General features: G+C 38.1%; 1 protein-coding gene across 1 annotated transcript; it reads right to left on the reverse strand.

Annotated features, from left to right (window-relative positions):
* Positions 1 to 24,718, reverse strand: LOC129494614 (palladin-like). The gene is made up of 8 exons (XM_055301517.1): positions 24,590 to 24,718; positions 5,203 to 5,268; positions 4,695 to 4,812; positions 3,872 to 3,934; positions 2,564 to 2,702; positions 1,401 to 1,424; positions 335 to 454; positions 1 to 242 (listed from the first exon to the last, which is right to left on the reverse strand). Exons 2-8 carry the CDS (start codon positions 5,208 to 5,210, stop codon positions 1 to 3), a joined length of 714 nt encoding a protein of 237 aa, XP_055157492.1. The 5' UTR covers positions 5,211 to 5,268; positions 24,590 to 24,718.
* Positions 24,719 to 25,266: the final 548 nt, after the last annotated feature.

Below are 25,266 nucleotides of genomic sequence, written 5' to 3' on the forward strand. Positions count from 1 at the left end.
TTACCATTGTGGTTGTAGCTCAGGGAAATTTTCATTGCAGAGATCCTCCTTTGAAACCTGGATCTCATGTTCATTGAAACTGGCTGGTTCAGTAATAGTTGAAGTAATGTTCATTGGGATATCATCTGGACTTTTGTCCTTTGTGTGGATATCATTGCTCCAGGGAAAGGAGGCCAGTTTTGGAGAAAGTTTCCTCATGGGTAATGTTGGAGAACTCTCTGATTTCTCCACTTCTTTTCCTCCTGAAAAATATAATTATGTACCTTAGATAGAAACAGAATCTTCCTCCTCCTCTTGGCTGAATTGGAGCAAGGAGATCCTGAAAAGTAGTTACCTGGGGAAATGAAGAGTCTTGCTGTGGAGACTGCAGTCCCAGCCTCATTTTCTGCAACGCACCTGAATTCCCCAGCATTTTCAGGAAATGCTTCTGTGATAATCAAGGTGCAGACTTCCTCTGGCAAGACAAGAGATTCAACTTGACCAGAGTATTTGGAGACCCCAAATTAACAAATAGTGTGGAGGAATGTCAGGAAAGTAGGTACTAGAAATACAAATCTCAGTATTTTTGAGATTTAAAAAAAAAATCCATCTGATTAGACTTGTTATTTTTGAGTGAGCTCCTGAAGATACATCTTAAAAATGCAACCTAAAACAATCCCAACAATGTGCCTATCAACTGTCTGACACATCTGCTTACTACTTACTATCACTTACACAGTAGTTAGTTCAAGGTCCTATAGACAAATTTTCTGAGCCGACCTAAAAATTGTCATTGCCAGGATAGTTTGTTAGTATAGTAATAGCCACATTGTGATGAGCATTACACCTACTTCTTGGACAGCCAACAACTTGGATGTTTGATGTCAGCATACCTCTTTACTGTCTCTCTGTAGAGCTCATGAGTCCCAGATTAGAGGATGAATACATGCTCTATGAGTGCAAAGACCTCCTCAGTGCCCAGAATGGAATGTGGTATCCTCTGAACTAAGTTGAGTGAATGAATAGATGAATAAATACACTGACAAATCCCAGTTATCTTGCTGCTTTTGTTGTGCCAGCTCAAGAGTTGTTATAGGATAGCCTCAAAACTACTCAAGAAGGCAAAGTGATAAAGGACACAAAGTCTTCTGATGGTAATTTCGACTTAATCATTTATTGTCAAGATGTTGAAAAATTGGGGACGCCTGGGTGCCTCAGTCGGTTAAACGTCTGCCTTCAGCTCAGATTGGGATCTCAGGGTCTTGGGATCGAGCCCTGTCAGGCTCCTCGCTCAGTGGGGAGCCTGCTTCTCCCTCTCCCTCTCTCCTACTTTCCCTGCTTGAACTCTCTCTCTCTCTCTCTCTCTCTCTGAAATCAATCAGTTTAAAAAAAAAAAAAGAGAGATGAAAAATTGTGCTTACCGGGAACGGATGATAAAGAAGCTTCTGAAAAATAAAACAAGGGAATAGAGAATTTAAAAGTTGATAGTTAATTTAATTTGGAGAAGGGACTATGTGTATATGATAAATATCTTGAATAAATAAAGCACATACAAGATTGACTGTAATCTGGAGTCACAGATTATAAACTGTGTGGAAACCCAGAAAAAATACATGATGGAATGAACACTTGGCAGGGTGCCAGAAAAACTGTATTTTTGTCTTTGTTTGCTCTGTGATTTTGTGAAAATTACTTCTCTGGGCTCTAGTTCTTCATCTCTAACGTGAAGAAATTATCTGTTCTCTGAATGGGAACCAATTACTGAACCCCTGGTCCTGTGGTGCTCTCTTTTTCCCAAGAAAATATTTTCTTTTAATCTAATTAAAATACAGGTGAATATTACATTATAAATGTATTACTGTAGAAAAATATACAAAAGATTAATAATTTGGGTGGTGTGGGCATGAGTGACTTAAAATTTCTTCTTTATGCTAATACTACATTGTGTAATAGAGGTTTTTCTTCCCTGGATGTGATGTGCAAAAGTTCAGTTGTGCTTTATCAGTATTTAAGTGAATACATTTTCTTCACTTGGGGTGAGAACTATTTTGGGCTTGAACCCTGGCTACAGCATTTATTAGCTTTGTAACCGTGGGTAAGGTTACAGTTTTCTTATAAATTGGAGATAACAATGCACACTTCAAAATTTTGACATGAAGATTGAATGAAAGGTTGCTTATAAAGTATAAACTTCATGTTTAGCATGAATTATGCCATCATACTTGTTATTCTCTAAATTTACATTAGGTAACATTAATAATAAAGTAGAAAGCTATACATCACTATTTGTTTTACTCTAAAAATGTTTATTCTCACATTTCTTGTTTATATGTTAAAAACTCATTAAGAAAATAGTTAATTTATGAAAATAAACCAGTCTTTTCACAGCTTTTAAAACTATTGTTTCATCAAAGAAACACTGCTGTTTTTTCTGATTGTATGAATCCTTTAGATTTGAAATCATAATTATTTAACAATAGAAATTTCTGAGCCTGTAACAAGTCAGCTATTAAACTTTAAAACATGAATTAGATTTCAGGGTTAATTGAAATTAAAAAGCAAATTGAAAAGCTTATCATAATACTTCTCAAAATCTGGAAGTCCTCAGAGTCTGCTATCTGCTCTTTCTCTCTGTACCAGTGAATTTGAACTGTGGTTGTTGCCTGGACTCGGCATTCAAATGCGACAAGCTGACCGCTGGTTGTAGAAATGTCTTGAAGATGCTGAAGAACAAACAGAATTCACAGAATGGAAGAAACTTTCACCATATAAAATGATTTGGAATGCCAGTTTCAGTAAGTATGCTTTTTGCCAAAATTATTGACAACCCTTTTGTACTTTAATCAAAACAAGGAGTTGCTGGGATTTTCTAGTGCTTTATAGTGTGCTTTACAGTCATGTATAAGTTATCTTTAACTTCATAGAGAAAGTTATTACTCATTTCCCCAAGGGCCATTTTTCAAAATACGAAACAGAGTAGTTGAAAACTCTCACCTTTGCTTTATTGAGTACACGTACAGTCGTAGATATAACCTTCATTATCAGTCAGATAGTGTGGGCAGTATTGTATTTGTTAAAGATCCTGAATCATGACTTAGAGGACTGGACCAGTATCTCAACTCTGCCACTAGCTGGTTGAAGCCAATCATAGGAACGAACTCAGAAACTCTTAACCTCTGTGGAACTCAGGTACTTTTATCTGCAAAATAGGGCTGGCAAGATACTCAGCCTTTTTTGAGGTTTTGAAGCTCACGTCAGGTAAATAATCTGAGGACTTTCTTTAAGGAGTGAAAAGTTACATTGTTACATAAAAGTCTATAAAAATAGGTGGTTTGGTCTCCCAGAGCACAGATGAATGGGTGGCATTTGTGGTAAATATGGCTGTTAAGTTCGGATCTCCCTTCTCTCCTGTTTGCAGCTACAGAGTCCTCTAGAATCTAGAATAACCTTACAGGTTATAACTTGGCTGAGGGGGAGTATTCTGAGGTCCTTCTACCAGATGAGACACAGTGACCACCAGCCCTGTTACCCAAGGAGGAAATAAACATTGCTTTGCTTATTGACTGCCTCAAAAAAGTGTCTTATGGCTAGTTGGGAGAATCAGATGAAACTTGTAGTCAGGTAGAGCAACGTCTGCATGGGGAGGACAGTCTGAGCATTGCCCTTCAGAGCTACAGATTGATGACAGCAAAAGCCTAAGTATAGGAAAGACCTTGAGTTGCTCTGTGACATTGAACAGTAATTTCACCCCTTCTGGGACTCAGTTTTCTGATACATAAAATAATAATTTCTGAGGTTCTTTTTAGTTTCTCCTTTTCCTTTTCACCCTTTTGATGATGCCCACAATTTATTGATAAAATCCTAACTGCACCATGCAGGATGGATACATTACCTTGGTGAACACAGGGGCCACAACATAGGTGGATCCGGACAGGCTACTGCAGGGACTCTGCATCTGGTTTAAGAAAAAGAGACCCTCTCATCCATACGGCCAAGGCCCTGAGACCTGGGAGGATCGTGCTAATGAGCCAACCAAATCAGTAGTTGGTAGTAGTTGCACCCAGTGAGTTTTAGCTGCTACCAGTGGGTAGTAGTTGCACCCAGTGAGTTTTAGCATGCTACCAGCCATACCCCAAGTGTCCTCTTTGAAAAGGATAATGCTTCTAATTTAAATGTCATTTTGCTTATCTGCTCCAGTGCCACCCTTTTTACCTCCCTGTCCTCCATCATTCCATTAGCTGAGATGGTGAAATATTAACACCTAGCAATTAATTTGAGAAATGAACTTTGGCAGTTATTTAGAGACTGTATATAAAAGGCATAAATAACTTGTAAATTTGACTGACTAGATATTTTCCCCCTAGATTTTTATACAGTTGCTTTTGTCTGTTAGGTTTCTGTAAAAGCATCTCCCCTCCCTGACTTTTTAATTAAAAGGGAATTCATTCCATGAATAGTTGCAATACTCTGTTAGACTAAACTCCTAGAAACCAACTGTCTCTTATGGTTTGGCACATAGACAAATGGTCAACCCACAGAACTACCATGGAGTTATTTCTGAGATCAATGAATTTCTTTTCTTATTCTATTTGAGGTCATACAGCTGGAGGCTCTGTTCATGTATACTTTTCAAGAAAGTTACATTGATTCCTTTTTCTCTGGGCCTCTGTCTCCATTACTGGGACCTCTCAGAAGGCTTTTAAAACTGAACATACCCTTTGGGAGTCAATACACAATGGTTGAACTAAGGTAGAGTAACTTGATCTGATGTTGGAGGTTTCATTAACCAGGGAACCGATGGTCAAAGAAACTCTAGTGGTTTTCTTCTTTATCCTATTGTGGAAACAAAACCAAACACAGTCCGGTGAAAGATTAGAGGCAGCTTTGATAGAAATGCCTCACTGTATTCATTTGGCATGAATCACATTTTTACTTATAGTCCTTATTTTTTTGATTTGCATAATAATTTCCATTTTTTTTCTTTTTGAACAGTTAGTGGATTATGGTTCTTAATAGTTTTGCTTTAAATTTTATATGTCTTAGTCTGATAATCAGTGAGCTGTTACTAAACACAAATTATGCAGAAGAAATAATACAATAAGGCAAATAATCACTTTAAAATTTGGGAAATTTTAGGGTTTTTTTGGTTATTTTTTTAAAGTAGAATTTCCTGTATATTCGTATGACAACAAATGCACATTCACATGCATGTTCTATACTTACTCTGACATTTCTGTAGCATATTCCAAGCACAATTAGAGAGAGAAACGTTTTCTTCCCACTTCCCTTCTAAGAAAGAGAAAAAAGAAATTCTGTGTGGATCTCCTTGTAATTTAATAAACTGTGGTTCCACTTGTATTGTATGCACAGTACAACTAGCAAATTAGTTAGTTACAGGCAGCAGATGAATCCAGAATGTCTGAATTCTTGACTAAACATGGGACTACTTTAATATTCCTAATTTAAAAAATCCAGATGTTTACCTTTACAGAGCTATAGTAGTTACACCCAGAACAGGTATTTATTTCCCCAAAGCAGCATTTTATAGGGCAGATATTGTTGTCTTGTGAATTTGTGTTTTGGTCTGACGTCTTCAGTATATTTATTTTTTTAATTTTATTTATTTCAGAGAGAGAGAGAGAGCACAAATGGTGGGGAGGGGCAGAGGGAGAGGGAGAAACAGACTCCTTGCTGAGTGGAGAGCCTGACATGGGGCTCAATCTCAGGACCCTGGGATCATGACCCAAGCTGAAGGCAGATACCTAACTGAGCCACCCAGGCGCCCCAGCATATTTGTTATAATAGGAAATCTGTTCACAGATTGCTGCAATGAAGGATATTGTCAATGTTCATATTATCTCTATATAAGTACTCAGTAGAGAAATCTATCTCAATTCTGAGTATCGAGAATAATCAGGGGCACTTGGGCGGCTCAGTCAGTTAAGCTTCCAACTCTTGGTTTCTGCTCAGGTCATGATCTCAGGGTTGTAAGATTGAGTCCCATGTTAGGCTCCCTGCTCAGTATGGAGTCTGCTTGAGGTTTTAACTCTCCTTCTCTCCCTTACCCAGGTGCCTCCACACACACACACACACACGATCTCTCTCAAATAAATAAATAAAATATTAAAAAAACCCGTATAATTACGTTTCTGTGCTACTAGCTTAGTTTTTCCTCGCAGATACTGGAAATCTTAGTATTGGTTATATTTCCTCTCTGTTAGCTATTTGAAAGTCTGGTGTTCATCTCATAGCCAGTAATTCAACAGAGTTTGGAGTCAGGATCTCCTAAATTTGTAACCTGATATTTTTTCCTCACTATACCTCTAATGATTTATTTATCTAAATTGATAGTTAGATCCCATGACCCCATAAAGAACTTCTATGTTATTTCCAGGTGAAAGAGATAGGTTGGAAGTTATATAGACCAGCCTGAATAACAAAACACTATAATTTTCAGAAAGCTGTTGGCTTATGTAAATAGAATATTTGAAATTGTACTTATTCCAGGAAAACCTAGTCTGTAATGTGACTTTATACTACAGTGCTTTAATGAAAAAATTATTTCCTGCTTAAAAAAATCTTGTACATACAATGTTTGATATCATCCATTTGTATTAGATTTATCTAATATCCTTTTAATCTTAATATATAGTGTCATAATTCTTGCTGGCTTTTTCAGTCTTTAAAAACTCCCTTAATTTGAGGTTTAATAACCATTTTGTGCTTAATTTGCTTTAGGCTAAAATTTCAGCCATGTAAAAGATGTGCTAATACTATTTCATGCTTCATTTCTAAAGGTGGACAGTGGCTACAGAATGTACATATTATTATGTAGAAAGCATCCCATAGCCATTCAGTAGTGAGGAATGCTCTGGGGATCAGATTGTCAGATTGTGAATCCATGGGTCATGAGACTGAGCCCCATGTCGGATTCCCTGCTCAGCAGTGAGTCTGCTTGAACATTCTCTTCTTTATCCCCCTCTGACTGTGGTCACCCGCACACACACACTCTCTCTCTCTCTCTCTCTCTCTCTCTCTCTCTCTCTCAAATAAATAAATAAATAAGTCCTTTTAAAAAAGCACAAATACATTACATTTACTATTGTCTGTATATAGTATTTTATAATTTGTCAGATTAAAAAAAAATCTGGGGCAACCCCAGTGGCTCAGCAGTTTAGTGCTGCCTGCAGCCCAGGGTTTGATCCTGGAGACCCGGGATCAAGTACCACGTCGGGCTCCTTGAATGGAGCCTGCTTCTCTCTCTGCCTGTGTCTCTGCCTCTCTCTGTGTGTCTCTCATGAATAAATAAATAAAATCTTAAAAAAAAAATCTGTGAACTGGAACTGCCTTTTCTTTTTTGAAAGGGTAATTATTCTTTTGTAGTTCAGAAGAAGATGAGTTCAGTTCTGTGAGTATACATGTGCTAGAGGAATCACAGAAATGCATAGATTACCTTTATGTCCAAAACTGATCATAGGATACCTATAAACTGTCGAAACAGGATAGAATCAAACTTGAAAGTGTTGGCTTTATTTATTTGACTTGAATCATTTTTGTAATGAATGAAAACTTCACAAACACTTCAGGTTTTGAACTGTAGATGACTTCCTGATGTCTCCTATGCCAGGTCCCCAGGAACAACACAAAGGAGTTACAGTTAGCTGACACAAACTGTATGAAAAGATAAGTTGTGCAAAAGATGCATAATAATAATGATAATATAGAAACTACCTAAGCAGGGTCATAAGACATTAATAACATTAATGTCATACACATTAAATAAGATTCAGGGACATCACAAGACAGCACATCATCACCCAATAGGCTGTTGGAAATAAGTGCTATCACTGACAGAGACTGAAGCTTGACTGGTGTAGGAAAACTTCTCGCCCACAGTGGGACCTTCAGTTGAACTTTGAAGAATGTTAAATTGGGAAACCAGAGATGTGTAGGTATGTGAGTTGAGAATGTGAGTTAATAGTGGTGGGGTAAAAAAAAAAATAGTGGTGGGGTGAATAGTGGTGGGGGATGGATAGAAAAAGGAAGTAAATGACATTTAGGGAACATTAAACTGTGTGCCAAACACTGTGCTGATCTCTGTCACATGTGGAGAAAGCATCCCATAGCCATTCAGTAGTGAGAGATGCTCTGGGTTCAGATTGTCCAGATTTACTCTTAAGGTATGTTAGGCTTCTCTTTAAGTGTCACGTTTCCAGTCTGTAAAATAGGCATAATAATAGTATTTATTTCTGGGGTTGTTTTGAGGATTAAGTGAGATAGCCCACAGAAGCACTTAATGCATGCCGTGTGCCATGTTATCAGGTGCTTATTAAAGGTTAGCTGCTATTATTATTATGATCGTGGTTCTATAGAAATCCAGATGAAGTTCTACCTTTTCTCACAGGTTTCTAATTTAGCTGTCTTTGATTTTCTTTTCTTATGAACTTAAAACCTCTTTCATATGCTTTTGTTTTCATTATTTATTATTGTATATTTTCATTTAGAAGCTCCTTAAGATTAAAGATCTTTTCAAATGTGTCCCATCCTCAAAGTATCTTGCCTAGGGTTGAAACACATAGTAGGTGTGGAGATGATTGATTTCATAGATTAACGCATAGGGAGATGCTATTAATCTCCCTATTAATTAGTCTTAGGAGATGTGTGCTGTATTGTGCTGTTTCCTTCAACTCCATCCTACAAATAAAAGCAGTTGAAATAGATTCCTCCTCTTCTGATGTAAGTCCTCCTACCACACCAGCCATCTTAGGTGGAGTTAACCAATCACCAATCATTGCAGACCAAGAAAAGACTTTGGAAATCTTGTCTAATGACATCTTCAAAGAATAAAACTAAGGGCCAGAGAGGTTAGATTATTTGCTAAACGTCATGTAGTCTCTTGGTACAAGAGTCGGGATGAGAATATAAATCTCCTGTCTTCTAGTGCAATCCATATACACTTCTAGCAAATGGATTCTGTATTAGCAGATAAATGTAAAACTGGATATTAGTCTGAGTAGTTGAGCCTGTAGTGATTTTTTTCTTCTGTTAGGTACAGTGTATTCATGGTTCTGAATTCAGTGGGTAATCAAACAGTTCTTTTACTTTGTGTATAAGCTGCTTGAGGTCAGAGACTTAGTCTGTTTTGTGTATATCCCTGGTTGCTAGTATAGTGGAGTTGGCTGCGACTTGAGCTGAGAATGTTTGTGTGGCTTCTAGAGATTCTAACCTTGGCGTGTTAGACCCTGAAGAGAGAAACCCTGTATACATCAGGGACGCCCTGGCTGTGGTAGGAAGATAAAAATGAAATGCTTTCCCTCATGGGAAGAGAAGGATCAAATGAAAGAGTGTGTATGAAACTTTTGGAACTTCTTGGAAGAAACATACCTTATAATTAAATATAAGGTCAATTGGTTCAAGAGGCTAGAGTTTCTTCTAAGCCCCTTGGCACATCTCAAAGGAGAGCTGGAAGATATAAACAGAATAGTTTTGGTGGCACATGAGATTGAGGTTTTTTTTTTTTTTGCCCACCTTGACATGTCCAATGTCCTAGGCTAATGAGAACAAAGAGAAGCTCCAGTCCTTATAAAGGAAATTTCAGTAATACTGGGCCTCCTAAATCCCAGATGCTTCCTGTTGTAAGTAGGAACAATCGAACTTCCTGGGCAAGGCACCAGATAGCCCATACTGTCATTTAATCCACGGAGTGAGGAGACCTGGCAGGACTTCTCTCCTGTCCCTGATCTTCCAGCCAATGAAAGGAGATGGTGATAACTAATGGAACCAAGAACTACCCAGCACTTACTTTGGGATATGCCACTGGTTAACATGAATTAGACAATCTGTGTCTGAAGATTATATAGAAAAGGATGAAAATAGGGGATCCCTGGATGGCTCAGTGGTTTAGCGCCTGCCTTTGGCCCAGGGCACGATCCTGGAGTCCCGGGTTCGAGTCCCGCGTTGGGCTCCCTGCATGGAGCCTGCTTCTCCCTCTGCCTGTGTCTCTGCCTCTCTCTCTCTCTCTCTGTCTATCATGAATAAATAAAAAAGAAAAGAAAAGAAAAGGATGAAAATATAGAGAGGCCAGGTAGTTTGGGAGAGAGAGAGAGAGCACTAATTCAGGACTTGAGAAAAATCTACATAATGATTCTAGATTAGTCGTTAACTCGTTATATGACCTTGGGGAAGACTCTTTGGGGTCCTAGTTATTGCATATTTAATAAGAAGTGAGAAGTGAAATGGTCCCTAAGGTTTCTTCTAAGTCTGTTAGCTCTTTTTAAATATTTTTAAATTCTCAGAATCTGATTGTGCTTTAAAAATCTCTGATTTTTGTAATTACCAGAGCGGATGAAGTCACATCAGAGGATAAGAGAAAGATAGATAAACATTGGACCTAAAAGCAGAAGTGATCAGAGTTTAGGCTGCTCTCGAACCCTGAGATTTGAAAGATGAACTGAGCCTTAGAAACTACTTAAACAGTTTAAAATGTTATTATGAAAGCAAACCTTTCAGAACTCATTTCGTTCAGTGGTAAAACAAAACTGAACCTGAGAACCACTTCCAGAAAAGGATAAATTTCTAAGACAGAGTTCATTTTAAAATATTGACTTCTCTTGCTAAAGCTACTGTAGTCTTTACATTCAGTTCTCATGTATTTTCCTCTGGGGGATAGAAAAGGAGGTTTTCAGAGGAAAAAAGAAAACCAACAACCCTTTATTTGGCTGCTGTGAAATAATGCCACCCTCCAAAATATTAGAGTGAAAATGTGGATTCTCAGTATGTGTGGGCCCTCCCTACATGTGACCTGTCCTGAAGTGTTCCTTCTTGATTTTAGGTAGCACTCGGGATGTCCTTGAGAGAAAAAATAGCTAAGGATTTTACTTTCATGATGAGTTATGCTAGCAGGCTTCATGGCTCACGTAAATGGTAACCTTTGCTGAGTGTAACCCTAGCTCTTTGTAAAGAGAACAGAATTAGACTCCGCCAAATGAAGAGTCCAAGACCTTGGCAGTCTTACCTTGGAAAGATTACAAGATACATAGAGATCACACAAATGAACAATGCTGATGCCGTTATAACATTGCCTGGATAGCTAGGATATCTGCAGTGTTCTGCTAGCTTCATGGATATAATGTAGGTTCAATGGTTTGAAAAGTAGAATGTTAGAGTTATTTAAAAGTGAACAGCTAAGAATCTGATAGAAGCTGCATCAGGCAAAATTTGGGCAAAGAGAAGTGATATAAGGCAGATTAGCAACATAAAATGTTTTATTTTTGTTATTTTTTGTTTGAGAGAGAGCTTGCATGTGTATGTGAGTTGTGGAGGAGGGGCAAAGGAAGAGAGAATCTCAAGCAGGCTCCATGCCAAGTGTAGAGCCCAACATGGGTCTCGATCTCACAACCCTGAGGTCATGACCTGAGCCAAAATCAAGAGTCTGATGCTTAACTGACTGAGCCACCCAGGCATCCCTCACATGTTTTAATGTCACATGACAGTGAGAAAACTTAGTGAAATTCACATAAGAAGCTAAAGTTGGTGTATCTTTACTAAGTTACTTATTTGACTTGAGGAGAAGTTTACTATGCTGTTACAATATGCTTTCTTTTGTTTGCCTATTTTATGACTTAGTGTTTATTTTAAATATTTATCTTTTGCTTGATAACAAATGCCGTACTAAATAACCTATGTTCACAGAAAGCTAATTAATGTGCATTGTCTACAAAGCACCAGATACTGTGGAAGACATTATTTTCACATTATACCTAACAGAGCAAGAGGAGGAAAAAAACAGTTGATGAAAGAAGTACATGAGGCCAGTCAGAAAGGGAGTGATGAGTTGTACGTATGTGTGATGATTTCTGTCACTTTTTGAAATATGGCCCACCAGTATCAGTCCCTGTAAAAATGAATGAATTTGACTTGTGAACATACTCAGGTTTTAAGAGAAGATGATATTTGCATCCATTGAGGGTTTTTGTTGTTGTTGTTGTTGTTTTGTTTTGTTTTTGGAGAGGATGAACATGCACACAAGCTGATAGGGGGTAGATATAGAGAGAGAATATCTCAAGCAGGATCCACACCCAGCATGGAGCCCTACTTAGGGCTGGATTTCACCACCCTGAGATCATGACCTGAGTTGAAACCAAGAGTCAGATGCCCAACCCAGTTGCCCCAATTGAGTATTTTGATGATGTTTTCAAAAAGTTCTTAAGGAAGTTTTAGTATATAGGAAGTTTTACAAATGCACTGTATCATTTCTTCCCTGTTTTTTCTAGACCATTTTCTGGTGATAGTGGGTTTTTATTTTTATTATGTCTTTGTGCTTTACCATACTACTTTCATGTTTGGCTCTGTCGTTCTTTTTCCCTTGCTTTTCAGAGAAAAGAAATAACCTGTTTTTATTTATTTTATTTTTTTAAAATTTATTTATGATAGTCACACACAGAGAGAGAGAGAGGCAGAGACACAGGCAGAGGGAGAAGCAGGCTCCATGCACTGGGAGCCCGATGTGGGATTCTATCCTGGGTCTCCAGGAACGCACCCTGGGTCAAAGGCAGGCGCCAAACCGCTGTGCCACCCAGGGATCCCAAATAACCTGTTTTTATTTTCAACATGTTAAAATAATATGAAGGATAGGCTATTGCTTTCCAGATGACTACAAATTTTACCTGATCATACTTAATGTTTTGGGTCTTCCCCAGAATTGGTCAGATTTCTTGCTTTCACACTGTGCCAAGCAGAGTATCTGTATCAAGGAGTGTATCAGTCATGTCTTTCCATGTTAGAGTAAAATGCTTACTGTTATTTGGACATAGTTGACATACGATGTTACATTAATTTCAGGTGTAGGATGTAGGAATTCCTTTATATAACATCTCTAATATACTATTCTCATCACAAATGTAGCTACTATCTGTTACCATATGATGTTATTACAATATCATCAACTGTATATCCTGTGCTGTGCTTTTTATTTCCATCATTTAATTATTTTGTAACTGAAAGCCTGTATCTCCCACTCCCCTTCATCCATTTTGCTTATTTCCTCACCCTCCTTCCTTCTGGCAGCTGTTATTTCTCAGTATTTGTAGGTCTGACTCTGCTTTTTTGTTTATTTATATTCATTTGTGTCATTTTGTGTTATTTGTGTTAGTGAAATCATACAATATTTGTCTTTCTCAGTCTCACTTATTTCACTTCACATAATACCCTGTAGGGCGATCCATGGTGTCAAAAATGGCAAGATCTCATCCTTTTTAATGGCTGTGTAATATTCCATTGTGTGTGATTTGTGTGTGTCTCTTTATCCATTCATCTATCTACAAAGGTATTTTAAAAAGATAACTGCTACATTGTAAGTAGCATGCAGATTTCTGTTTGAATATCTGTGTATCCCAACCTTACTGTACTGTTTTTTTGGTTGTCAGGTCCACATTGTACGTGGCCTTTCTCAGAATGCTTCTCCCATCAAAAGATACAATGGTCATGATTAAAAATGTCACTACTTCCTCTCCCTGATGCTAAGATCTTTGTGGGCTTGAAAAAACTGAGACATCTCTTGAAACTCTTGCTAAGGAGTTCTTTTGGGATGTGTGGTGTTTCTCCTGTGACTTGCTATTTTAGGTCAGGGATTTGGAAAGCATTAGGTGGGTAGTTCCTTTCTGATTTGAGTATTGTCAACTGGGGCAGATGGGCCTAGAAGGTACTTTTTTTCCAAGATGGTTTCCTTACTAACAAATCTGGCAGGTTGATGCTGCTTGGTGTCATCTTTCGGTCTTTGTTTTTCTCTCTCCACATGGTATCTCATTCTTCAGGGCCTCTTCATGTGGTTTGGGTTTTTCATACCACAGTGGCCCTGGGGTTGTCAGATTTCTCACCCTAAGGCTTAGGGCTCTAAGAGCAGGTGTCCCAATAATAACCTTTCTCTTTTGAAGGAAAACTTCTTTTACTTTGTTCTGTTGTGATTTCTTGGACCTTCAGCTGTGGCATTACAGGAACTAGTTGCCAAAGACCCAATTTATATAATTCTTATAAAAAAAATTCAGGTCTTAGGGCTCAGATACCAAGATAAACAAATGTTTGGTTTGAATTATGTGGCAAGCTACTTTTTACTTTGCTTTGTTAGAAAACTTGGATTTAGCTCAAGATTGAGTTCAGTAGATTTTTTTTTTCTTACCTGAGCATAAAATATTGAACTTGAGCCAGCCCTGTGGCAAAGGAACAGTGGTGGCAGAGGCCTAGATTCTAAGAAAATAATCTTTAATACTTCCTGGCCTCATTTTTCAGCATCAGTCATGACTGTGCTGATGAGAGATGTCAGGAGAAGAGTTGCCTAGAGGTAACTGCCTCGGAAGCAATAAACCACCTTCATTCCAACTTTTGGCACAACTTCCAAATTAATGAAAGTTTATATTTTGTAAGCTCTCCCCACCTCTGTCACCGGCTTGCTCGCCACAACCCTTTCTTGTAGTTAGTGTTTTCTTCCTTTAGATTGAACCTTTGAAAGCTATCACATCCTCAAGCCCACATCAAAACTGATATTTTATGTATATTGTATATATTATAAAACTATATATTTTATGTATATCTGACAGAGTGGTTCAGACAAAGACACCAATTTCTCTGTTGGAGGTATTCTACCCCTTCTTTTGTCTTTAAGCAGTAAGAATGGTTACTTTAGCCCACACGACACCCTCTCTGGTGGTGGCAGTCTGAAGCAGGTAAGCCATTTGGCAAGTCGTCTTGGAGGTAGAGGAGTGGAGATCCCTCCTAATCTCTTTCACATCCCGCTAAGTTCAGAAAAGAATGATATTTAACCTTAAAGCTTTCATTTCCTTTGATGTTTAAACAAAAGCAGAGAATATTTGTCCTTTTTGATGCCACTGGCTTGAGTGTTTGAGTTTTTATGTTAAAAGATCATGCTTGATTTTTAACGGTGACTGTTCCATTTCTGTTTGCCCTGCACACATACAGAGTCATTGCCAAGAGGAATACTGTGCATAGGACAGCTAAGACTGTCATTAGCTGGGAGTCAGGTTACCTACCACATGGACAGCAGCATGTGCTAGAGTTATATGTAACTAGAAGAGTCCTAGAGAGGAGAATCTGTAGCATTAAGCAGGCTTTGCAAATTAAAAAAAAAAGACGACTTACAGTCCTCCCTGAGTGTTGATTTTTAACAATTATAGAACGAGATTAATACCCAGACACTGTATTATAAAGTGGTTACTTTATATGCATTGTGTCATTGAATCTTCGCAAAACCCCAAGATGTAGAGATACTATTATTTTCATTTTACAAATGAGGAAACATAAGCGTATAGAGGTCACACAAATTGCCCAGAGTCACATAGCTAGTAAGTGGTGGAGCCAGGAATAAAATCCACATAGTCCATCCCTAGAGAGCTCTTAACCTTTCTTATAAGAAATATATTTCCTTGACCTGTGTATTTCTTGGGAAATCAGAGGAAAGGTTACCCAGGTTCTAAAGGAAAGCCTGAAGTTCAACTTTATAACTAGCTCTTGGGCTCAGGAGGGACCTTATAAGGATATGAACAGAAATGTTCATTAATAATCTTCTCATACAAAAAAAAATAATCTTCTCATACACTGGACATCGAGTCAAAAACTTAACTCTGATAGTGGTTTCTGTTTCTTGTTTAGACATATAAGAAAAATATATGTGGTGTTGAAATAAATTGAGCTGGACAGTGTACAAAAAGCTGTTTGCAAAATGTGACAGAGACATGTGGTGATTGATTGCATTTTTGAGATGTGAAATAACTTTGGGTCAAAGCCCCCAAGACCCATGTCCAGGACCTTGGCAGAGGCAGAACTGAGAATGTGTTCAGTGAATGAAAATATTTAACAGATCCGAAGGGCAGATTCTCACTAACTCGCACTCTTTCACTATAGAGTATGATGTAATGATACACCATTTCACTTCTCTCCAGAAAGTTCCTAAAGAATTCTACACGGGAAGGAGAAAAGGATGGTGAGGACAGGTTAGCAGGACATCTTTCTCTCCTCACTTTCTTCTTTTAGCACAGTTTAATTTAGCTCATTGTCACATTGGCAGTGTTGAACTGTGTGAAAGATTGAGAAGCTAAGCACAGACTAGGGGAGAGAAGTGTGACAGTGACAAGCTCATGGAGGCAAAGGGCCGTTTTATGTGCCAGGAAGGTGGGGGGAGGGGGTCATAATAGCAGATACATGTGCAGAGTGGGAGCTTTTCAGGAAGGTTGCAGAAAAGCTAGGATTTAGAGAGAACTAAGAGAGGAAGGGAGGCTTTGCAGCTTCAGACTTAATCTCAGGGCTGTCCCAGGTCCCTACAGTCACTTCTGGGACAGTGCACAAGTGATATCCTTTAAGTCGGAGAATCCTTAAATATTAGAGTCCAAAATGACCTTAGAGCCCATCAAGTAAATCTAGGCCCTCACTTTGAGTTTAAAGGAACTTAGAGTGCTTTGTCTAGCTGACCCAAAAATAGTTTGGATAGTTCTATCAGGCTTGAACCTCACTCTCTTTTACAGGTTTTTTTTTTTTTTCTGTTAAGGATCCTCTCCATAAAAAGACTGTGTATCCATGCCTATGTATGCTTGTGTGGGTGTGATGTCTGTGTTTGCTCTGACTTGTCAGACCGTAAAGAGAAGGATGGTGAGTTTAGTTACCTTTTAGGCTGTAGAACTGGAACCAAATTAGCCAACCACTTAGTATATATTAGTATATTCCATTGCTTCTGAGGGTTCAGCAGCCTACCATAGGTATGTCATTTGGATAGCCTCTTGCTTTTCTAGTTACTCATGTGTTTTGTAGGAGGTAAATAATAACGGTTTAAGCACCATGGAAAAGCATTTGCTCATTTGACAGCAGTTCACACAATCCAATATTGATTTGCAACTCCCAAGAATCTTGTTGAAATACAGATTCTGATTCACTAAATGTGGGTTGGGGCCTGAGGTCCTTCATTTCTCACAAGATCCCAGATAAAACTAATACTGCTGGTCTACAGACAGTATTTAGTTTGATAAATAGCACGAGCAGAGTCTTAACATTGGTTATAATGTGAGGCATGCATAGGGCATAGCAAGTCTGTTTGACAGGAGAGAGAAGGTTGGAAAGATTGGTGAGGATCAGATCTCAAAGGGCCTTGAGCATCACAGTAAGGGTTTAGATGATCTATGTGTTATGGAATCACCGTGAGTTCTGTACTGGGTATAGAATGACATGACAGGACCTGTACTTAAGGGAAATTTATCTGTCATCATGTATAGGACACATGGGGTAGAAGTTTCATATAAACTATAAAGAGCAGAGACTCAACTTCTGGCCCTTAATACCAAGTGAGAAGTGGCAGGAAGGAGAGAGAGGAGGGGGCTGGCAACCAGGAAGCTACCTATTTTAAAGAGTGGCCCTGGGTCGGGGGTGTGGGGGGCAGGAGGAGTTGTTTAGATCACAAATCTCCTTAGTCTGCCCAGATTCCAAGAGATCCCCACCAGTCCCTTGTTTATTTAAAGATGCAGTCATAAACTGTGTGCTTGGTAAATCTTTTTGCTAGATCCAATTCAACCAAAATATATTGAGGGCCAGGTTCAGTGCTTTGCTCTCTCAGGTATCTGTATTTCCCAGAGTGTGTGATGCAGGGTCCTGCCCTTCGTCAACATCATTGTAATGCTAATAGCTGAACGAAGGAATTCATCCTGTTTAATAATGGCATTTTATTTTATTATTATTACTTTTAAGGATTTTATTTATTTGACAGAGCGCACAAGCAGGGGGAGCAGCAGCAGCCCCATTGATGTGTGGCTCAATCCTAGGACCCTGGGATCATGACCTGAGCCAAAGGCAGCCGCTTAATTGACTGAGCCACCCAGGTGCCCCCTAATTCTGGGCATTTTAACATAAGACAGTTAACATAATCTATCCTTGATAAGACTATTTAAAAAAACAAGGACATGATAAATGCAAAATAAAGAATCATGGTTACAATAGACAGAAGGCCGATAGGGGTTAGGTTTAGGGGAGGAGCCCATAGATATTGTCAGTTATTTGCATTTTTCTAGTTCCTGGGTGGAGTGATGAGTTCACAGGATTCGATTTATTATTTAAAATAAGATAAGGAATAAAGCAGGAAATAAAGTAGAGGAAGATCAGGCATGTTAATTTACCATCCATGATATAAATTATACATGTCATACAGCTGAGGTCTCTTAAAAAAATAACACATGCACACACTTAAAGTACTCAAAAGTAATATCATGAAGAATCCATGAAGAGAAGGAAATTAAAATCACCACCTCAGCCTACATCTGTGGAAGGCTTTTCTGTGTAGTGTGCCAAAATGCAGATAATTGGAGTAGTTCTCTCCAGCCTGAGGTATGGTGAGATCAGGTGAGATAGTAGTCCCAATGAATACACTGATATTCTACTAATCTAAATTTCTTTTCCATTTAGTGACATACAGAGTACTTTCCCATATCAGAACATGCTTGCTTGTCATTTACTTAGTCTTAGGTCCTTGGATTCTTCAACCTGAGGTTAGAGGTTCTTTTCTTTTCTTTTTTTTAATTTTCTTTTCTTTTCTTTTCTTTTCTTTTCTTTTCTTTTCTTTTCTTTTCTTTTCTTTTCTTTTCTTTTCCTTTCCTTTCCTTTCCTTTCCTTTCCTTTCCTTTCCTTTCCTTTCCTTTCCTTTCCTTTCCTTTCCTTTCCTTTCCTTTCCTTTTTTTCTTCTTTCTTTCTTCCTTCCATCTTTCTTTCTTTCTTTCTTTCTTTCTTTCTTTCTTTCTTTCTTTCTTTCTTTCTTTCTTTCTTTCTTTCTTTCTTTCATTGAGTATGGTTGACATGTTACATTAGTTTTAGGTGTACAGCTTAGTGATTTGACAAGCTTACACATTGTTATGTTCACCACAAGTGTAGCTGCCATCTGTCCTGTTACATCGCTATTACAGTATCACCGACTGTATTCCTTATGCTCCGCCTTTTATTCCCATCACTTCCTCGTCCATAACTAGAGGCCTATATCTCCCTTTTTCCTTCACTTATTTTGCCCAGCCTCTTACCACTGTTCCCTCTGGCAACCATCACCTCATACCTGTTAGAATGGCTCAAATCCAAAAGACAAGAAACAACAAATGTTGGTGAGGATGTGGAGAAAAAGGAGCCTTCATGCTCTTTTGGTAGAAGTGTAAATTGGACTGGATGTTATAGTATATGTTGGCAAATTGAATTTATATTTAAAAAAAAGGAAATGTAAATTGGTACAGCCATTGTGGAAAACAATATAGAGGTTCCTCCAAAGATTAAAAATAAGAATACCATATGATCGAATAATTCCAGTATTGGGTATTTACCTAGGGAAAGTGAAAACACTAACTTTAAAAGATTTATGTATCCCTATGTTTATTGCAGCATTATTTAGCCAAGACATGGAAGCAACCTAAGTATCTCTCGATAGATGAATGGGTAAGGAAAATGTGATACACACGTACACACACACACGAATATTACACGGCCTTCAAAAAGGATGAGATTGTCCCATTTGAGACAACATGGATAGACCTAAAGAGTATTACACGAAATGAAATAAGTTAGACTGGAAAGGACAAATACCGTATGATTCCACTCACGAATAGAGCTAAAGAAAAAGAAACAAAAAGCACAATCAGACCTGTAAATACAGAGAACAACTGATGGTTGCTACAGAGGTCTTTTTTATGAATGTCTTGGAGGAATTTAATGTTCTCAGAGTATTGTCATACTTAATATTCTTCCCGCATTAGATCATATAGCATTAAGTCTTTTTAAATCATTGAAATGATACCAAGGTATGAAGAAATGTATCCTGGAAGGTCAAATCTACTTACTTTTTTTTTTTTGAAGATTTTATTTATTTACTCATGAGAGACACAGAGAGGGAGGCAGAGGGAGAAGCAGGCTCCTTGCAGGGAGCCCGATGTGCAGGACTCAATCCCAGGACCTGAGCCAAAGGCTCACTCAACTGCTGAGCCACCCAGGCACCCCAGGTCAAATCTATTTTCAAAATTAAAGAGAGATATGCAATAGTTTCCTTTTTGTTATCTGTCATAGTAAATGAATGGAATTCTGGCCAATTCTACCAAACTTCAGGAATTACCAGTTTTTAGAGAGTCAGAATACAGTGGAATATAGTCAATGTTACAAACTACTCTGGGTATAATTTAATTCTTTTGATTTATAAAGTACCTTTAGGGGACTTGGGATGTTCCATGCAAATAATTTTCCAGAAAATTGAAATGAACCTATGAATGCCAAGGGATTTTTTTCTTTTGCTAGAAGATTCTAAAAAACAATAGTAGCATATGTTTAAGGCAAAAATTCCAACAATTCAGAGCATTCAGAAGGTATAAAATACAAGTTGGTCCTTTCCAGGCTCCCAATTTCTATTAACAGTTTCTTAATATCCTTCCAGATGTATAATTTTATACATGTACAGTTCTGTATATAATTTTATTATTTCATAAATACAACCATCCTATATATATTATACCTTGCTTTTCTAGTTAATATAAATCTAATTTATTCTTCTAAGTTTCTGCATAGAATTTTTTATGTAATTTGTAGGGGATCCCTGGGTGGCACAGCGGTTTGGCGCCTGCCTTTGGCCCAGGGTGCGATCCTGGCGACCCGGGATCGAATCCCACGTCGGGCTCCCGATGCATGGAGCCTGCTTCTCCCTCTGCCTGTGTCTCTGCCTCTCTCTCTGTGACTATCATAAATAATAATAAAAAAAATTTAAAAAAAAAGAATTTTTTATGTAATTTGTAATACTTTTCTTTATTTACTGTAGAAGAATATGGGAATTATTAAAAACAATACTTAAGTGAGCATCTTTATAAATACACCTTTGTACCTTCTTGTAAGTATAACTCTAGCAGTGGAATTATAAGGGGGAAATAAGGCACATTTTACATGTTAATAGTTATGGCCTATTTGCCCCTTTGTGAAATAGTGCATTCTCAATAGTTATTTGAAAATAACTTCCTGGGGCACCTGGAAGTTAAGTGGCTGCCTTTGGCTTGGGTCATGATCCCAGGGTCCTGGGATTAAGCCCTGCATCAGGCCCTGCATTGGGCTCCCTGCATCAAAGCTCCCTGCTTCTCCTCTTCCCTCTGCCTGCTGCTTTCCTTGCTTGTGCTCTGTGTCAAATGAATAAAATCTTAAAAAACAATCCTGTTAAAAAAAGAAAAGAACTTCATTTTAATCCTCTTAATGTGGTTATCTCATTATTTCATAGACTTGTATTTCTTTAATCATAAATGAGGTTGTACATGTTTTGTGTGTTTATCAATCGCTTTTGCTTTTTTCTCTTGTAAAACGTCTGTTGAGAAATAATGATCTTCTAAACTGAACGGAGAACATTAGCAATGTATTTTTTTACATTGCTATGCTTTTACAATTAGATTTTAGTCAAGGTGAATTTTAAACAAATAATCTTTTTTAGAATCTTGAGATTATTTTTTCCTTTTTATTACTTTTTTACAGAATACATTGTCATACCAAACGTCTAACACTGAGATGATGACATCTGGTCTTTACTGTTTGATTTAATGAACAGTTGTACCTTATCCAGACTTCAGTCTAATTTGAGTTTCATGCATATTTGGAAAATTCCTATAATGGAAAGCTCCAGAATAAAATGGTGGTGGTAGTTGTGATCGTTGACTTCCCTTATTCCCTGCTCTGTTGAAACAGTACATACTTTCCTCCCATTTGAGTGAGAAGTCATCTTGGAAATAAGTTTGTATGAACACCAATAAAAATTAATTTATAAAAAAAAAAACACTTAGTGTAAAAAAATAATAATAAAAAATAAACAAATTTAAAAAATAAAAAAAAGGAAATAAGTTTGTACTCATAGGTATAATTCTATATGTTTAGGGCACATCCTTTTTTTTTTTTTTTGTAATATATGCAGTTTCTACCACACTATGGCTGCTTAGGAATTGTTCAAGAAAAACAACCATAATGCTGTTATTTGGTTTGTCATTTGTGGCTCAGGGCATCAGTGGGACATAGACCAGAATTCTTGCAGAGCAATATGATCCTAGCTTGATTCTAATTTTATCTTTGTGGTACAGCTTTTAAATATGAGGACAGCTGGTGTTGGATAAATCTGTCCTCACAAGCTGTATAAGATTGAAATAAATTTAAATATTTGGGGTTAAATCCAAATGCAAAAATGTGGAAATGACTGATGAATATTTTGATATTTCACTTTCTGCATCTGGGTGAAAAGATACTTTTTATTCATTGTGAATTCCTAGCAACAGTCCTATTTGAAGCTCAAGATAAGCATAATGTGTGCCTTAATTTAAGATCTAACATTTTGTGAGAGGTAAAACTGAATTCTTGCTTTTTACCCTATCTTCCACCCTGCTGATAAAAATGATAGATGGTAGATACCTATTTTTGTTAGCAGCCTCTCTTTGTCTTTTTCTCATGAGTCAAAGATTGCTACCAGTGATTACTACATGCTTCCACTTGGGTTGGGATAATAATCTTGTGTGGTCTCTGAAAGTTTGCAAATGATGGGACCCCAAACCTCTAGTAGATTCTCCCTCAGATGACTACATGTCTTGCTGATTACTAAGGGATAAATAAGGGTTGTGAGCTCAGAGAACAGTCAGGTTGCTGGCTTTTCTTCAGTTTACCGGATTACTAAGGTAGAAAAGCACTAAAAATAAATCAGGACACAAATTCTCCTGCCAGAGGTTGAGTATTGAGATAACTTGTCTTCTCAGCTGGTGTTGACATCATCTGTTTTCCTAACGCACCGTGCAAATGAGAGCCAGAGTGAGAAACAGTTTTGGCCATGAGCTAGTGTCGACAAAAGTTTGTAGCCTTGTCCTGATAGACTTATTGTTAGTTCTTGTCAGGCTCAGTTAATTAGTTCCTCTAGCTCCTCTAGGTGGTAGCTAAGCACATCAAGGTGAGAGAGAACTTGAAACCAAACTTGGGGCCAATCTCAGGGGAAGTCACTTGATATCTTGTAGTCTCAAATAGATCTTTGCTAGGTCTCTTCCGCATTAGTAGGGTTTCACTGTTCCCCCCAGGAGGTCAGATTCTACCAGAACTGGAAGGGTAGGAAGATCTCTCAGGAGCTCAGTTCCAGGACATGAAGATTTCACAATGATACAAGTTACCTGGTGTGCAGTAAAGATTGTTACTGCTGAATTTCTGTTTCTGTTTTTGCTTCAGAATCTGCCCTGAGCAGAGAGTGCCTTTGACAGTCACAATTAATCTGTGGATTTCACTGGAACTTAAATTAAGGAGGGGAAATCCATTTAAAATCTCTACCTTCTTTATATATATCCCTACCCTCTTAGTTTTCTAGAAAGTTGGAATAATACTTGGAAAAATACTATCTCACACTAATTAAGTGCTTGATACAAAACACTTTTATACATTTATCTAGTGACCTTCAGAACTAGTCTTGTAAGGAAGGCAGACATGATTATTCCCTTGTTAACTGCTGGACTCAGAAAAGCCAACAGATCCAGAAATTGGCAGCAGTTGGTGTTAAGCCCTGGGAGCTCTGGGATTTCTTGATCTACTCAGCAATGTCTAGTCTGACCCAAGGCCCTCTCTCTCAAGTCTGGAGGTTGGTTCTATTTTTATAAAATAATTTATTTAAATATATCTATAAAAGTACATTCTCACTATAGAAAAGTTGGAAACTATGGCAGAGAAGTGAGAGGAAAAAAATCAGCCACAGCTCTAGTACTCAAAAACAAATTTCCTGGGTTTACTTAGGTTTTTAACTATCTGTGAGATGGAAGGAGAGGTCTTCAGTAATGCTATTTTGTCTCCACCTGTTCCATTGCATTTAGCATAATGTATATCATGGATAATTTAGTCTAGCTCACAGATAGCTAGATATGGACTCTGGACCTTCTAAGCTAAGCTCTAAAAGCTGAACCAAAATCCCACCGCCATCCTTGGTAGAGATCAGTTCCTCACTCTTCTCCTTTGGTTACTACCCACCCCCCAAGCTTATTTCCTTTCTTCTGGCTTTTTCACTAGTTTCTATTTAACTACAGTTTCTACAACATACCATTTCCAATCTTAAAATCACCAAGCTGTGCTTTCTGCAGATCTTTCTTCAAATTCTGCCCGGCTTCCCTTGTGCAGAGTTAAGGTCCCAGATAGCACGAAGGAAAATGAAAGATCTCCTCTTTCTCTAGTCTCCCATGCACCCAGCTTGGCACTCAGAAGGTACACCTGATCAAAGAGAGAAGTGCTGGGGAGTGCGTTCACATTAGCAGCTCCGGATATTTGGACCCAGAAAATAGTAAATTCCAGTGTATATTTGAATCTCCTCCTGCATTTGTTTAGTGCTTTAATAATAAACATTAGGTAACTGTTTACTGATGTGTGTGTGAGTATGTGAATGAGTGAGTGTATTTGGTCCTGAGAGTAGAGGTGGGAAGCCACTGTGCTCACTTCCTATAAATTAAGAGCACCAGGAGTGTGCTCTCTGTCCTGTACCCAAGGAATTTTTTTTTCCTCATCAGTAGGATCACTATGATACAAGAAAACCCAGCCAACCAGTAGCCTTGGTGTCAAAGGTACTCACAGCTTCCACGTTGTCTGTCTGCCAGGTCCTGATGTCTTCACAGAAAACGCCCCTCAAGCCTGAGTTTGTTTGAGGTAGATCCTGCCCTATGGCAAGGAGGGGCATAAACTGAAATGACAGCTGTTTGCAGAAAGGCTAGGGTATCAACTGGAAGGGATGGGGAAGGGTCTCCCTATTCTGCTTTATTTGGTGCAGCCACAGCTTTCAATTAACCCCACTCAGGGAGTGTGCCTTCTTGTGCACGTCCTCTCAGCAGAAGGACAAAATGTGACCCTGAGTTAACCACTAATAATTACACATTGAATCTAAATGAAAATGAGGAGAAAAAGGCAGGGCAGAAGCCAAAGTCTTATGGTAAGCAAAGCATTTTTAGCTGGAATGTAAAGAATTTTGGTATTGGCATTTCAGGGAAATTCAATCTGCCCTTTCAATCCGGAAGACAGGAGGTAGCTCACAGTTGTTTGGGTCAAGATTACAGTTTTACTGATTTCAGAAATCTCATATTAATCTTAGCACTGGCTCTGGTGGAAGATATGTGCAGAATTGTAGATCTTTGTGGAAAATTATGTGGAACAGCACATTTTTTTTTGGATGCTTAAAATGTCTGTTTTACACACTGTAGATGTGCTTTTGTTTGTGCTGCATGGATCAATACACTTAAATATAATAATAACTTA

This window comes from Nyctereutes procyonoides, unplaced genomic scaffold, assembly GCF_905146905.1.
Source record: "Nyctereutes procyonoides isolate TBG_1078 unplaced genomic scaffold, NYPRO_anot_genome, whole genome shotgun sequence".
Lineage (NCBI taxonomy): Eukaryota > Metazoa > Chordata > Mammalia > Carnivora > Canidae > Nyctereutes > Nyctereutes procyonoides.

What these genes read in the sequence shown, in the direction of transcription:
- LOC129494614 (XM_055301517.1), bottom strand. An exon ending in TTCTTTATCATCCGTTCCCG is followed by an intron (nt 455 to 1,400) that starts GTAAGCACAATT and finishes TTGTCTTGCCAG; the next exon opens with AGGAAGTCTGCACCTTGATT. An exon ending in AAGACTCTTCATTTCCCCAG is followed by an intron (nt 243 to 334) that starts GTAACTACTTTT and finishes TATATTTTTCAG; the next exon opens with GAGGAAAAGAAGTGGAGAAA.